The following is a 17693-nucleotide window of genomic DNA, read 5'->3' as shown; positions in this document are numbered from 1 at the left end:
TTACTTTTAATAAAACTCTGTTTTTATTTTACTTGTAGATGCATTAAAAGTGGTAGTTTGGGAACATGCTTTGCAATTTTATAAATTCCATTGTTGGTTTCCCTTGTTTTGATATATTTAGAAAATTTAAATAGTATTTAATGCCTTTTTGATCTTTAATGGCTATTTAAAAAAATCTATTTTCCATAAATGTATTTGTACGTTTTGGCACACGCTGTGGTTTTAATCACATTTGAAATACATTTAAAATGTATATGAAATGCATATTATTGTTTTGTAACAGTTCTTCTGAACACACCCCTCACCGGTCATTTATTGGTCAGCCAAACTGATAGCCCCGCCCCCAACTCACGTGATTGGTTGAGCCTGTTGTCTTATAGTGAACATTAAACTGAACACCAGAAACAAAACATCACATATGAAGTCTGTTATGATCATATTTACACTACGATTCAAAACTTTGGACTCTTGGAGTTTTTGAAAGAGTCTCTTCTGCTCAGCAAAGTTGCATTTATTTTATCAAAAATACAGTAAAAAATTTGAAATATTATTCCAGTGTAAATCATCAGTTTTCTATGTGAATATACAGTAAAGTGTAATTTATTCCTGTGATCAAAGCTGTATTTTCAGCATCATTACTCCAGTCTTCAGTGTCACATGATTCTTCAGAAATCACTCTAATATGAGGATCTGATGCTCAAGAAACATTTATGATTATTACCAATGCTGAAAACGAATTATTGTGTGTTATTTTTTGACAGACCGGGGTTTTGAGGACGAACTGTGTGGACTGTCTGGATCGAACCAACACCGCCCAGTTCATGGTGGGTAAATGTGCTCTGGCGTACCAGCTCTACGCTCTCGGGATGATCGACAAACCCAAGCTTCAGTTCGACACCGACTGCGTCAGGTACCGGTGCAGTCCACGTCACACTCATTTACACATCGCCGGGTATTTAGAGAAACTAATACAGGTGAAACTCGAAACTAGAATATGGTGCAAAAGTTCATTTATTTCAGTACTTCAACTTAAAAGCTGAAACTAATATATTATATAGACTCATTACATGCAAAGTGAGATATTTCAAGCCTTTATGTGTTATAATTATGATGATTATGGCTTACAGCTTATGAAAACCCCAAAGTCTTGTGAAAAGGTTTTCAATAATAACCCTCCGTTTTCAATAATAACATCGTGCACACAACATCGGTTTCAAAAAAGTTGTCATTTACATCAACCCGCATAAATCCGCTGTCGAGCGCCATCATAACTCTGCCAAACTGGGGGGCGGGGCTTTGATCAAAAATTTTATCAAATTTTTGGGCAAATGCGCATTTTCTGGCGCATAATGTGACGTTTGAGAACCTAAAACCCCGTTTCTCCCGGTCGACACGGCCACACATAATCAGAAATCTCCACTTTGGCCGGAGTTTTTAGAAAGAATCGTTTTCTGTGATAAAAACTGGGTTTTCGTGTAAATGAGAGGCCAAACCGCAGGGACATATCTGCGTCTTCCCTTCGTGTAAACGGGGCATCAGGGTTTGAAATCAAGCTTTTCACTCACCGGCCAATTCGGCTACTAAATCTTTAAGTTACCGGCCATTCAGAACTTCTACTGGCCGAAAATAAGAAAACCAGATTAACTACGTCACAGTTTATGTGTATATGTGTGTATATATATATATTAGGGCTGTCACTTTTGTGGAAAAATCCTGATCGATTTTTGAGACGTAAGTGTTCATTGAATCGATTTTCCATGTCTAAAGACGTTTCCATTTCCAACACCAAATACAGGCAAATCCACGGCCACCTAACAGGCGTTAGGACGAGCGTAAAGAGGCGCTTGAGACGCACAAGTCAGCAATATTCCTGATGATTTACTGGCGTGAAGTTTCAGCACAATGACAAACAGAAGCGCAACATTCAGGGATTGAGATTAACACCTCGACCCGCCAGATGCGCGTACAAATGAACTTTGGCGGGAAACGCTGTCGAATCACGAGCCAATCTGGCGTTTCTGTGTTTACTCACTTTGCTGGGGAAGTTCGTGTAAAACAAATCCGCGCCGATTCAGAGCAAATACGCAACACGTGATCCTCATGATGTATTAAATACAGCGTATCGCAGAATCTGCGCATTTCTGGCTTACTTGAACACACACACACACACACTCGCGTCACTAAGCAACAAATAACGGCGCGCTTGTTCACTTGCATTGAAGTAATAGCGAATTTGGTGAACAGAAAAGACATTGTTATTTTCCAGCATCCTACATGTCCTGATACTGTACTGATCTGTCCACATAAAACACATTTTTGGTGTAAAGAAAACAAGAACAAAAAAAAAACGTTAAAATCGATTCCCTATTTTCGTTTTCGAAACTTGTGTTGGTTGGTCCGATCGATTGTGCAATCGATTTTCGAACGTAAAGTGACAGCCCTAATATATATATATTACAATTTGGATTTCATACATTCATTTCTTATTTACAGATGAAACTCGAAAATTTTGAATATCGTGCAAAAGTTATAATTGTGATGATTATGGCTTACAGTTTATGAAAACCCCAAAATCTCAGAAAATTAGAATATTACATGAAATCAATAAAAAAAAGGATTTTAAATACAGAAATGCCGGCCCTCTGAAAAGTATAATCATGCATATGTATATAGTTATATATACTAAATATATTAGTTTTACCTTTAAATTTGAATTACTGAAACTTTTGCACGATATTCATGTCATCTCCTCCTCCTCAAACATGTGTTTAGGTGGACAGATCAACACTGCACAAAGAACATCAGAAACATGTAGGATGCTGGGAAATAATAATGTGTTTTCTGTTCACCAAAAGCTTTTTAATCTTCGCTGTTGCTTCAATGCAAGTGAACAAGCGCGCCGTTCTTTGTTGTGTAGTGACGAGTGTGTTCAAGTGAGCAGATTCTGTGCAATACACTGTATTTAATATATCATGAGGACTCACGAGTATTTGCGCTAAATCACTGCAGATTTGACTGACACGAACTTCCCAGCAAAAGGAGTAAATATAAGTGAGTAACTCGCCAATTTTGCTCGTGATTTGACGGCGTTTCCCGCCACAGTTGATTATTACCCGCATTTGTCGAGTGTTCACTTCAAGCTCTGATCACACCAGTCAGCCAGGTGTTGACATCATATTGACGGTGTTTATGGTGTGTGTGCAGGTTATTTGAGGAGCTGTACGAGGACCACGGAGACACACTGTCTTTACAGTACGGAGGATCTCAGCTGGTTCACCGGGTCAAGACGTACCGTAAGATCGCGCCCTGGACTCAACACTCGAAAGACATCATGCAGACGCTCTCGCGATACTACAGCAACGCTTTCTCAGGTGAACATCTCGCTCACACCACGGCACTGTCATGTTCAACACTGATAATAATCATAAATGTTTCTTGAGCATCAGATCATCATATTAGAGTGATTTCTGAAGGAGTATGTGCTGAAAATTCAGCTTTGATCACAGGAATAAATTACACTTTACTATATATTCACATTTTAATTGCTTAAAATTTGCATTTCTGATATTATATTCATGATAGTTCAGCACATTTAAACCCCAGATTCTCATTACAGTAATGCAAAAAATCCTTTTACATTTATAACTATATTTTCAATGATTATTCATCATTTTTCAGAATAGAAATGTGCGTATTACATAATATTATGTTAATGCGTCACATTTTATAATTTAATGATGGTCTAGAGAGACATAGAGAGAGAAAGAGAGAGAGACATGGAGAGAGAGAGAGAGAGTCTCTCTCTCTCTCTCTCTCTCTCTCTCTCTCTCTCCATGTCTCTCTCTCTTTCTCTCTCTATGTCTCTCTAGACCATCATTAAATTATAAAATGTGAGAGAGAGAGAGAGAGAGAGAGAGAGAGACATAGAGAGATAGAGAGGGAGACATAGAGAGAGAGACATAGAGAGAGAGAGACATAGAGAGAGAGAGACATAGAGAAAGAGAGAGAGACAGAAAGAAAGAGAGGGAGACATAGAGAGAGAGAGAGAGAACATTGGAAAGAAGAAACTAAAAGCCAAAGAAGACTAGAATGTTATCTGACCCTAAAAAGAGACTATAAATTAGCAGAATATCTCTCTACTGTCAGAGATAGAAAGCAGAGACAGATCCTCACCAGGTACAGGCTCAGTGATCACAAATTGGCAATTGAAACAGGAAGACACAAAAAATCATGGCAACCAAAAGAAAACAGAACGTGTGATCACTGTTTGACAGGTGAGGTTGAGACAGAGATGCACTTTCTCCTACAATCTGAAGCGTTCAAAGACACAAGGAACCTTTACTTTAACAAATTTAACTGTATAATCCCAAATTTCAAAGACCTGAATGAAATTTCTAAATTAAACTTTCTCCTGGGAGAAGGAGACAGAACTTATCTTGCTGCCAAATATGTACAAACATGCCACAACCTGAGGGACAGTGAATGACCGACACACACGCACACACACACACACAAATATATCCAACATTGTGTTAAATGTTTATATATAATATATATATTATATATTTTATTTGTATATTTTGTATATGCTTTGGCAACATTGTTTCAAAAACTTTCATGCCAATAAAGCCCCTTTGAATTGAATTGAGAGAGACATAGAGAGAAAGAGAGGGAGACATAGAGAGAGAGAGAGAGACATAGAAAGAAAGAGAGGGAGACATAGAGAGAGAGAGAGAGAGAAAGAGAGAGAGACATAGAAAGAAAGAGAGGGAGACATAGAGAGAGAGAGACATAGAGAGAGAGAGAGAGAGAGAGACATAGAGAGATAGAGAGGGAGACATAGAGAGAAAGAGAGAGAGAGAGACATAGAGAGATAGAGAGGGAGACATAGAGAGAAAGAGAGAGAGAGAGAGACATAGAGAGATAGAGAGGGAGACATAGAGAGAGAGAGAGACATAGAGAGAAAGAGAGAGAGAGAGACATAGAGAGATAGAGAGGGAGACATAGAGAGAGAGAGAGACATAGAGAGAAAGAGAGAGAGAGAGACATAGAGAGATAGAGAGGGAGACATAGAGAGATAGAGAGGGAGACATAGAGAGATAGAGAGGGAGACATAGAGAGATAGAGAGGGAGACATAGAGAGATAGAGAGGGAGACATAGAGAGATAGAGAGGGAGACATAGAGAGATAGAGAGGGAGACATAGAGAGATAGAGAGGGAGACATAGAGAGATAGAGAGGGAGACATAGAGAGATAGAGAGGGAGACATAGAGAGATAGAGAGGGAGACATAGAGAGAGAGAGAGACAATTAAAGATTGTCTTCCTACAATTAAACAACAAAACACAATTTCAACATCTATTAGGTGAAAAAGAGATTGTATCACACTAGCAGCCAGATACATTGATGCTTGTCACAAAAAGAGAGAGTCGACGAATAATCAGTGATGCGCCCACACACACACTTACTGTACACACTGAATTTTAAATTCTTCACAGAATTTTTAAATGTTCTATATTATTTTATTTTATTTATTTATTTATTTATTTTACACTGTTAATTTGTACAATTAATTAAATTTGTACATTTAGATGTTATAATATTTTAACTATTTTAATGTCTTTCTAATTATTCTATGTATTCCAAAGCTTTGGCAATATTGTATGATGTACAGTCATGCCAATAAAGCAATTTTGAATTGAATTGAATTGAATTGAATTGAGAGAGAGAGAGAGAGAGAGAGAGAGAGAGAGGGAGAGAGGGAGACATAAGCCGCGTTTCCATTACAGATTTGCGCAAAACTTTTGCGTTTTTTCTAAATATCGATAAAAAACTATTGCGATATGACGGCGTTTCCTTTAACCGATGTTATGCGACTTTGGACGTTTAGGTTTAACACATGTGAATAGACGTGCAGCCACCGCACAAGACATTATTATTATTAATGGAAGGAGACGTGGTGTGTTATCCAAGCATTAATGGTAAGGAAAGACCCTAATACTGTGAACGGCACATGAGGTGTTTTTGTGTGTTTCTCCCTCATTTCTGCTCCAAGGTCTTGATTGTGGCATTTCTTTGAGGTTTAGAATCCAGTATTCCTGCAATTCTTTTTTCTTTTATGAATTTAATAAAGAACTTTGTCTCGTATTCTGTCCAAACGGTCCGTGTACTTTTGCGTCCATTTATTTTTCCTTTTTTAACCCGTAGCCTAATTGAAAAACGAAAAATGAACGGTTGTTGTATTTTTAAAGCGCAAAGTTGAACAACAAATTTTCAATTTGAACTGTAGCCTACTACACACCAATGCTGCGCAAAAAAATAAATATAGACGAATTTTCAGATTTTTGTTTATGACTTTTTGCCCCTTTATTAAACATTTAAAATATTCACAAATTAATATGATTTTTTTTTTGATTTTACTGGTTTTCTATAAGGCCAAATTAGAACCCGATGATATTTTTCCCGCAGTGCTGAATAAGAAGAGCCATGTCTCTGGAACCATAGCCTAGGTGATTTATAGGTGATTATAGGCTAATGATAATAAATGTGTCTGAAAAAATAACGAGGCATTTTAATTGTTTATTAATAAACTACAGTGTTAGTGCCGACTGCAAACATATTTTCATCTCCACTGTAAAGCGGATGGGATGCGCCTTTAGAGAGAAATGCACCTTTCATATGGATTACATAATCAGAAGGTATTTGCTTTCGATTTGAATTTGTTTGTTCAAGCTTTAGCCTATAGGCTATATTTTGTTTCAGTTCATTTCTGAGACATGTTCCAGTTCACGGAGATCATGAAAGCGCGCCTGATTTATTTAGCAAAAGAAGAACGTTTTCTTGTTATTGTGAGTTTACACAAATAAAAGTAGTTACGGATTATGTATTATTATTTTCTGTATGACCATAAATGATAGAGTATTTTAAGTTGTTTCCACTGTTGACAGGAAAATGCAAGTGTTCGCGCCCGTGCTTCCGTCATCCAGTGCGCGCTCCACAAACCCTTGGATATACGTCAAAATCTTGTGTTTATTTGTGATAATCTTAGCCCTGTATTATTATTGTCTAACCTGTATTATGAATGACATTTGACGAATTGCTTTGTTCCTTTTTTGGATAAAAGCGCCTTCTAAATATGTAGCCTAATAAATGTAGCCTAATAAATGTAATAGGCTATAATAATAATTATTATTATTTGCGTTTATAACTATAAATGACTTCACTTAAGACAGTAATATATTTATCATAAAATAATTGATGAATGTATTATTTTTATATAACCTTTTACAGTTTTGGAAAATGAGTTTGTTATATTTCTTTTTTTGTATGAGAAGTCTTTTTTTGCTATTCTATTATAGCCTATGGAAAAACGAATGGACGCAATAGCCTACACGGACCCCAAACACACGCGCCTTCTAAGTCAGGTGACTGTAATTGCGCAAAAACTGTTTCCATTGCAGTTTTGCGAAATATTCCTTTTTCGAATTGCCTGAAAAACCACCTCATGCGAGCGTAAAAACTTTTTTGCGATAAATGGGAGTTTTTGCGAAATTGACATGTTTCCATTGAGCGTATTTTTAATTCGCAATTTCAATTTGCGCAATTTGAAGGGTAATGGAAACGCGGCTATAGAGAGAGAGAGATGTTTGAGCCATTTTATCCTCTACCCACATTCTCTCTTTCATGAATTATTCATATTTGCCTTTGTGCCGATGGGCCGCTTTGTGTGAATTATAATTATTACATTTATTAAGCGTAGAAACGGCCGTTGTACAGAGCCGAAGCAATCCCGAGTGTGGTCAAACGTGCTTGTGCTCTGCAGACTCGCTGGCTTTTTAAACGCATCGGCAAGTTTTGGCGCACAATAAATAACTGATTGTCTGAAATCACTTTGCAGTTAAACAACATTTGTAGGGGACAAATGGTAAATCGGGTTTTTCCATGTTTATTTTGTGCGGTTTTGCTGTAATGGTCATTTCCTGACATGATTGCCTCTTATAAATGTGATTTCTGCATAGCAACGCCCCAGTTCTAGTCTCTCTGACACAGCTGTGATTGGTCCGTATTATCGGGACTTCAGTGGGTCACATGTTCTGTTTCCCGTCAAACTGCGTTCGAGCGTTCCCAGCGTCATCGCTTCCTCGCGGGAGTTGCACTTGCGTCTAAAACTGAGTTAATTGCTATAATGTTCTCGTAATAATGTTAAGGTTATGATTTTAGGATATGAGTGAAATGTGCTGTAATTGCGGTTTGGCTTATTGGCGAAGACGACACATTCCAATCAAGGGCTGTGATTATATTGCTCCTGTGTGTTTCACTGTGTTTCTCACAAACACACAAGGAGAATCTATTGTGTGTGTGTGTGTGCGTGCGTGAGAGTGTGTGTGTATGCTAGGGGTGGGAATCTTTGGTCACCTCACGATCCGATCCGATTCCGATTCTGGGAGTCACGATCCGATTCTAGAACGATTCTTTATCTACCTTCCCCCCCCCCCCCCTTATTAATTCATTAGTTTACATAAGTAATTGAGTACTTTTTAAAAAATAATTACAAATTAATTTGTTTTTATTAAAACAGTTGTATGTTAAGAATTTTAAACTAATATAACAAATAATAAAGAGGAGCATGGAAAAATATAACAAACAACAAACAAAAAGTGCTTTCAGTAGCCTATAGATGATCTGAACGTCTTCCATTCAAGAACTGTGAGTGATTTTTCTTCATCTTTACTGTTGTTTTTTACTATGACATCATAGACTGCGGGAGATCTATTAAGCTGCATTCACGCACGCATCTCTTTTGAAATAAAAGAAGTAATGCGTTGTGTCCTGTCCGTTTAATCCCTTGAGACATAACTGGCTGTGTTTACGTTAATTTTGCACAAGTACATTAAACCACTACACGGAGTCGCACAGCCGCATGCGCGAGCAGTCTCACAAACAAAGCGCGCGTCAGCATTCGAAATTGAAAGCAGCCTTCTGTTAGTGAGGTTCATATTTTAAATATATAAGTCCACTGCATTCCAAACCACATAAATGATGACTTCGTAGAGCATTTGTAAGGAAAATACCGACGGGCGAGACAGCACACTTCAAGTGTAATTTCACAGAAAGCGCGCGTCTCTCACAGCGTGTGCAATGAAGCCTGTGAATGTCCTTGTAATTCGCTTCAACCTTTCCGAACTTTATGAAAGATTATTTTACGGAAGGTTCGAGTGGTGTATGTGTGTGAGGAATTGGAAGCAAGCAGAATACGGGTGTTTCTAAAGCAAACTCAACGTCATCGCACATCTGGTTAAAAACTAACCTCAGAATCGATCCAGAATCGTTGGAGAGAGAATCGCGATGCATCGATGGATCGATTTTTTTCTCCCACCCCTAGTGTACGCGTGTGAGTGAGTGTGTATGTGCGTGAGAGTGTGTGTGTGTGTGTGTGTGTGTGTGTGAGAGTGTGAGAGTCTGTGTGTGTGTTTGTGTGTGCGTGAGAGTGTGCATGAGTGTGTGTACATGAGTGTGTGCATAAGTGTATGAGTGTGTGCATGAGTGTATGAGTGTGTGCATTAGTGTGTGCATGTGTGTGCATGAGTCAGTGCATGAGTGTGTGCATGTGTGTGTGCATGAGTCAGTGCATGTGTGTGTGCATGTGTGTGTGCATGAGTGTGTGCATGAGTGTGTGCATGTGTGTGTGCATGAGTGTGCATGAGTGTGTGCATGTATGTGTGCATGAGAGTGTGCATGAGTGTGTGCATGTGTGTGTGCATGAGTGTGTGCATGTGTGTGTGCATGAGTGTGTATGAGTGTGTGCATGAGAGTGTGCATGAGAGTGTGCATGAGTGTGTATGAGTGTGTGCATGTGTGTGTGCATGAGTGTGCATGAGTGTGTGCATGAGAGTGTGCATGTGTGTGTGCATGAGTGAGTGTGTGTGTGTGTGTGTGCATGAGTGTGTGCATGTGTGTGTGCATGAGTGTGTGCATGTGTGTGCATGAGTGTGTGCATGTGTGTGTGCGTGAGTCAGTGCATGTGTGTGTGCATGTGTGTGTGCATGTGTGTGTGCATGAGAGTGTGCATGAGTGTGTGCATGTGTGTGTGCATGAGTGTGTGCATGTATGTGTGCATGAGAGTGTGCATGAGTGTGTGCATGTGTGTGTGCATGAGTGTGTGCATGTGTGTGTGCATGAGTGTGTATGAGTGTGTGCATGTGTGTGTGCATGAGTGTGTGCATGAGAGTGTGCATGAGAGTGTGCATGAGAGTGTGCATGAGAGTGTGCATGAGTGTGTGCATGAGAGTGTGCATGAGTGTGTATGAGTGTGTGCATGTGTGTGTGCATGAGTGTGCATGAGTGTGTGCATGAGAGTGTGCATGAGTGTGTGCATGTGTGTGTGCATGAGTGTGTATGAGTGTGTGCATGTGTGTGTGCATGAGTGTGTGCATGAGAGTGTGCATGTGTGTGTGCGCATGAGTGTGTGCATGAGTGTGTGCATGTGTGTGTGCATGTGTGTGTGCATGTGTGTGTGCATGAGTGTGTGCATGAGTGTGTGCATGTGTGTGTGCATGAGAGTGCATGTGTGTGTGCATGTGTGTGCATGAGTGTGTGCATGAGTGTGTGCATGAGTGTGTGCATGAGTCTGTGCATGTGTGTGTGCGTGAGTGTGTGCATGTGTGTGTGCGTGAGTGTGTGCATGTGTGTGTGCATGAGTGAGTGTGTGTGTGTGTGCATGAGTGTGTGCATGTGTGTGTGCATGAGTGTGTGCATGTGTGTGCATGAGTGTGTGCATGTGTGTGTGCATGAGTGTGTGCATGAGAGTGTGCATGTGTGTGTGCGCATGAGTGTGTGCATGAGTGTGTGCATGTGTGTGTGCATGAGAGTGCATGTGTGTGTGCATGAGTGTGTGCATGTGTGTGCATGAGTGTGTGCATGTGTGTGTGCGTGAGTGTGTGCATGTGTGTGTGCGTTAGTGTGTGCATGTGTGTGTGCGTGAGTGTGTGCATGTGTGTGTGCATGAGTGAGTGTGTGTGTGTGTGTGTGCATGAGTCTGTGCATGTGTGTGCATGAGTGTGTGCATGTGTGTGCATGAGTGTGTGCATGTGTGTGTGCGTGAGTGTGTGCATGTGTGTGTGCGTGAGTGTGTGCATGTGTGTGTGCATGAGTGAGTGTGTGTGTGTGTGCATGATTGTGTGAGAGTGTGTGAGAGTGTATGAGTGTGTGAAAGTGTGTGTGCCAGATTGTTATGGCAAGGCGAGTGGCTCTGAGTGGGTTTACCAACAGTGTCTGAAGAGGGACAAACTCAAACTGGTGTCGGTGTGTGGGGTTTTCTTCCTCTGGTAATGCCGTGTGAGAACTCGACTCTTCACGTCGGTCAGGAATGTTTTGAGGAACTTGATGAAGAGATCAAGGTGTCGACGACCTCCAGATTCTCCACATCTCAATCGCATTGAGCATCTCTAGCAACAACAGGACTTGCCATGTGTATATATATATATATATATATATCATGATATAGTTAAGATATAGTCCCCAATAGCATGAGTGCAAATGTGTTATTGATATATATATATATAGTGTTCAGATGTTATGAATCATTCAGAAAATAAAAATGTAAAAATAAATTAATGTTTAAGATCTAAACAGTTAATTTTAACTGTTTAATTTTATATTATCAAAAAGTAGTATATTATATATAAAAATATTTTATATATATATATATATTCGTTTTTATTAGCTATATTAGTTTTGTTTGTTTAATGTTTATATTTTTTTTAGTTTTAATTCTAGTTATTTTAATTATAATTTTTTTACATAATTAAATTTTTTTTTTATATATATATTATTATACTATTTTGTTTAAATAAACAAAAAAAAAAACATGTTCGTACGTGTATATGTATATATGAATTATTAAAATATTTTCCATTCTTCAAAGAAATCTAAATAATAATTGAATGCATTAATAATGCAGTTTTTTCTCCATGTCATTGTTTGTATTCTGAGATTTTAGAGTAACCGTTTCTTTATGAATTGTGTCAGTTTGATTATGGCTTCATCTCTTCTGTAAAGCTGTTGAGATTTCTGCATTTGTGGAGAGTTACAGTGTACAGTCAGTAGAGTCGCTCATTTAAACATGAAACCTTTCGGGCTTCTTCGAGCAGACTAGTGTAATATAATCACAGTGCTTCAGCGGTCGGTGTGATTTGGTGCTTGTCGAGTCCAGAGAGACTTCTGATAATGTTCCAGACACGAGCGGAGAATGATGAGTGATGATGTCATCATAACCCGGACTCTGCATGTCATTTACACACAAAATCATGTTTTTGAGACGTGTGAATAGAGGACACCGCGACATCCTCTGGTTTCGCTGAATAATAAGAATAATATACCCAAAAATGTATATTTATGTACTGGCCGATATGCTATTTCAGCTTTCTAACACCTAGTTTGATGTTTATGTTTTCATCTGGATGATTTATGATTGATGATGGCGTTTGCTCATTTGCAGTTCATCTCGAAGGCTTTTTCTGTCAGATTAAATCGACATTTAGAACATGTCTTTAAGATATTTATGATTTTTAATGTGTGTAAAACTGCTTTTTAAAAGATTTGTTTTTTATCATATTTATTCATATTTTTTATTTGTTTTATATTTTCATTTTAGTAAAAGTTTTAGTAATTTAGTTGTAAGTGTTTTTGCCATTTTTATTAGTTCAGTTTTTTTTGTTTATAGCTTTTATTAGGTTTTTTTTCAGTTTTAATTTTAGTTATTTTAATTATAATATTTTATATTATTTTTTTACATTAATTATATATATATATATTTAAAAATTTTATTTTTCATATATTATTTAATATATATATTAAGTGTAAATGAGTGATTCATAACTATACTGTATACACATTTAAATCTCAATTATATTATATATATATATATATACAAGTTTCAAGTATTTAATTCTGTCAGATTAAATCGACATTCAGAACATATCTTTAAGATGTTTATGATTTTGAATGCGTGTAAAACTTTTTTTTATTATAGCTTATTCCAGTGTTATTTTGTATCATTGGGATGCTATTATAGCTTTTATTCATATTTTGAATTATTTTTTATATTTTCATTTTAGTAAAAGTTTTAGTATTTTAGTTGTGGGTTTTTTCCATTTTTATTAGTTCTGTTCTTTTTTGTTTATAGCTTTTATTCGTTTTTTTTTTTTTTTTTAAATTTTAAAGATTTTTTACTACATTAAATAAAATAAAAATATTTGTATATAATATATATATATTAAGTCTTTAGATGATAAAACTTTAACCCTTTTTATATAATGAGTGATTCATAATTATACACATTTAAAATAATGAATCAAGAAATTTCAATTATATTATATATATATATATATACAAGTTTCAAGTAAATATATCAGTGCAAAGAGGTTGTGTGACGTGAATTTTGATCTTGAGATCGAATTAGTTCCTTCGTCATTTGTGCATTTCCACTAAAAGTCTCTTGAAGAGCATTATTTCGGCAGTGTATCTTGGGTTCTGTTTAATACGCTGATTACGACGGTCACTTTTCTGCCGGTTTTAGCCGTTCTTCAGACTCTGCTTTTCCCGTCTTTTATTGTTCTCTCGGCTGTATTTATAGCATCCTCTCATTCAGGGGCTCGATTTAACAGCTTATAAATTCTCCTGAAATGAATCATCGTCGCAGACACAGTCTCGACCCGACACTTAGGAAACTGTGGTGATGTATTTAAATGTTATTTAACAGGTGAATCTCAAGCACATGTTGTTTTTCACTCCAAAGTCAAAGACAAAGTGTACTGCATTACAAAACTAAGCCTCTTTTAACACTTATGCATGTTTAATCATAATGGAAATTAATGCAATGTTAATGAAAATGTAAAATATTTGGCATTATGACATTTTTATGATGATTTAAACATGCTATGTGTAAAAAACCCAGCAAAAACAAGGTTTTCACTGTAGCATATGATGTAGTTACCGATTCGCTGGAGTGTCCATGTGATGTTTTCTGGGTGAACATGTGCACTAATGCAACGTCTCATCTCAGCTTTATTTAATTAGAAAGATGCTGAAAGGGCCTTGAGGGATAACGAGGAACGAGTCTAATTGTGCTTGTCGATTAACTCTTGGTTTCACACATGGACCCGTGAGCGCAATCATCACTCTTTTATTCTCTGCGTATTCAAACAATGTCTTGACAGCTGAGAATAGATGCATCCGACTCTTTCACTGTTGGATTGCTCTCGCTGTGATGTTCGCTGATTTACAGTCTCTCTCAGATTTTGTTTAAGTGTTTTTATTTACTTTTATTGGCATCACAAAAACAGTTCATCTTGTTTTAGCATTAGAATTGTGGCTGCATGCAATTAGGATCCAAGGACATTAATAATTGATATAAAGTAAAACAGCACTTTTCCAAATGAGTAGTTTTCATATGAAATATGAAATAAAATTAAAAAGGTAGTTAATTAAAATGCAAAATAAAATGCATTTATAATACGTTTTAATAATAAAATAAAATAAATAATTAGATAAAATACAATACGATACAAAAAAACTATACGATTAAAGGACAAAAGTAATTTATATAAAGTGGCACTTAAATGATAAAATATTAAATAAAATTGTACAATTAAATAAAATACTGTTAAATACAATAAATTATAAAATAAATACAAAAATAAGTAAAATTGACAAAGTATAAAATAAATAATTGAATAAAAAAATTCAAATGTGTGTAATAATATTTGCTTTGGTTGAAATGTCTGCCAAATGGTTAAATATAATGTAATGTAAATAATATTAATACAATTATTTTAAATTTAATAATAAATAAAGTGCAATGCAAGTCACTTTGGATACAACAAAACAAACAAAAACTAAATGAAATACAGCTTAAACTAAGATTTGGTCAAGACTAAGACATGAGAAGTGTTATATAAGTAATGTTGTCTCTCTCTCAGATGCAGAAAACCTGTAAATGCTTGAGCTAATAAAATGTAGATTGCATTGAATGCAATGCAAGTTGCTTTGGATAAAAGCATCTGCCAAATGCATGAATGTAAAAAAAGCTTAAACTAAGATTTGGTCAGACATGAGAAGTGTTATGTATGTAATGTGTGTGTGTGTGTGTGTGTGTGTGTGTGTGTGTGTCTCTCTCTCAGATGCAGACAGACAGGACGCTATAAACCTGTTCCTGCAGGTCTTCCAGCCGTCTGAATCAAAGCCTCATCTCTGGGAACTGCCCACAGACTTCTACCTTCACCACAGTAACACCATGAGCCTCCCACACCAGCGCCACAGGTAATATTACACCGACTGAGTGAATGTCAGCTTGTGTTACACCGACTGAGTGAATGTCAGCTTGTGTTACACCGACTGAGTGAATGTCAGCCTGTGTTACACCGACTGAGTGAATGCTTGTGTTACACCGACTGAGTGAATGTCAGCCTGTGTTACACCGACTGAGTGAATGTCAGCTTGTGTTACACCGACTGAGTGAATGTCAGCTTGTGTTACACCGACTGAGTGAATGTCAGCTTGTGTTACACCGACTGAGTGAATGTCAGCTTGTGTTACACCGACTGAGTGAATGTCAGCTTGTGTTACACCGACTGAGTGAATGTCAGCTTGTGTTACACCGACTGAGTGAATGTCAGCTTGTGTTACACCGACTGAGTGAATGTCAGCTTGTGTTACACCAACTGAGTGAATGTCAGCCTGTGTTACACCGACTGAGTGAATGTCAGCTTGTGTTACACCGACTGAGTGAATGTCAGCTTGTGTTACACCGACTGAGTGAATGTCAGCTTGTGTTACACCGACTGAGTGAATGTCAGCTTGTGTTACACCGACTGAGTGAATGTCAGCTTGTGTTACACCGACTGAGTGAATGTCAGCTTGTGTTACACCGACTGAGTGAATATCAGCTTGTGTTACACCGACTGAGTGAATGTCAGCTTGTGTTACACCGACTGAGTGAATATCAGCTTGTGTTACACCGACTGAGTGAATGTCAGCTTGTGTTACACCGACTGAGTGAATGTCAGCTTGTGTTACACCGACTGAGTGAATATCAGCTTGTGTTACACCGACTGAGTGAATATCAGCTTGTGTTACACCGACTGAGTGAATATCAGCTTGTGTTACACCGACTGAGTGAATATCAGCTTGTGTTACACCGACTGAGTGAATGTCAGCTTGTGTCACACCGACTGAGTGAATGTCAGCTTGTGTTACACCGACTGAGTGAATATCAGCTTGTGTTACACCGACTGAGTGAATATCAGCTTGTGTTACACCGACTGAGTGAATGCTTGTGTTACACCGACTGAGTGAATGTCAGCTTGTGTTACACCCACTGAGTGAATATCAGCTTGTGTTACACCGACTGAGTGAATGCTTGTGTTACACCGACTGAGTGAATGTCAGCTTGTGTTACACCGACTGAGTGAATGTCAGCTTGTGTTACACCGACTGAGTGAATGTCAGCTTGTGTTTCACCGACTGAGTGAATGTCAGCTTGTGTTACACCGACTGAGTGAATGTCAGCTTGTGTTTCACCGACTGAGTGAATGTCAGCTTGTGTTACACCGACTGAGTGAATGTCAGCTTGTGTTTCACCGACTGAGTGAATGTCAGCTTGTGTTACACCGACTGAGTGAATGTCAGCTTGTGTTACACCGACTGAGTGAATATCAGCTTGTGTTACACCGACTGAGTGAATGCTTGTGTTACACCGACTGAGTGAATATCAGCTTGTGTTACACCGACTGAGTGAATGCTTGTGTTACACCGACTGAGTGAATGTCAGCTTGTGTTACACCGACTGAGTGAATGTCAGCTTGTGTTACACCGACTGAGTGAATGTCAGCTTGTGTTTCACCGACTGAGTGAATGTCAGCTTGTGTTACACCGACTGAGTGAATGTCAGCTTGTGTTACACCGACTGAGTGAATGCTTGTGTTACACCGACTGAGTGAATGTCAGTTTGTGTTACACAGACTGAGTGAATGTCAGCTTGTGTTACACCGACTGAGTGAATGTCGCTTGTGTTACACCGACTGAGTGAATATCCGCTTGTGTTACACCGACTGAGTGAATATCCGCTTGTGTTACACCGACTGAGTGAATGTCAGCTTGTGTTACACCGACTGAGTGAATGTCAGCTTGTGTTACACCGACTGAGTGAATGTCAGCCTGTGTTACACCGACTGACTGAATGTCAGCTTGTGTTACACCGACTGAGTGAATGTCAGCTTGTGTTACACCGACTGAGTAAATATCAGCTTGTGTTACACCGACTGAGTGAATGTCAGCTTGTGTTACACCGACTGAGTGAATATCAGCTTGTGTTACACCGACTGAGTGAATATCGGCTTGTGTTACACCGACTGAGTGAATGTCAGCTTGTGTTACACCGACTGAGTGAATATCAGCTTGTGTTACACCGACTGAGTGAATGTCAGCTTGTGTTACACCGACTGAGTGAATATCGGCTTGTGTTACACCGACTGAGTGAATATCAGCTTGTGTTACACCGACTGAGTGAATGTCAGCTTGTGTTACACCGACTGAGTGAATATCAGCTTGTGTTACACCGACTGAGTGAATGCTTGTGTTACACCGACTGAGTGAATGTCAGCTTGTGTTACACCGACTGAGTGAATATCGGCTTGT

General features: G+C 38.1%; 1 protein-coding gene across 1 annotated transcript in view; it reads left to right on the top strand.

Annotated features, from left to right (window-relative positions):
• Positions 1 to 17693, top strand: part of fig4a (FIG4 phosphoinositide 5-phosphatase a) — a 146995-nt gene that overhangs the window by 66364 nt on the left and 62938 nt on the right. The window contains exons 15-17 of the mRNA XM_056240510.1: positions 762 to 910; positions 3205 to 3371; positions 15179 to 15317. Coding sequence (XP_056096485.1) covers positions 762 to 910; positions 3205 to 3371; positions 15179 to 15317 — 455 coding nt within the window. The remainder of the gene's footprint in view (positions 1 to 761; positions 911 to 3204; positions 3372 to 15178; positions 15318 to 17693) is intronic.

The sequence above is a fragment of the Rhinichthys klamathensis genome, unplaced genomic scaffold (genome assembly GCF_029890125.1).
Source record: "Rhinichthys klamathensis goyatoka isolate OS25496 unplaced genomic scaffold, OSU_Roscu_1.1 h1tg000602l_1, whole genome shotgun sequence".
NCBI lineage: Eukaryota > Metazoa > Chordata > Actinopteri > Cypriniformes > Leuciscidae > Rhinichthys > Rhinichthys klamathensis.
The sequence above is the reverse complement of the archived record's forward strand: the minus strand, read 5'-3'. Positions and strand labels throughout refer to the sequence as shown.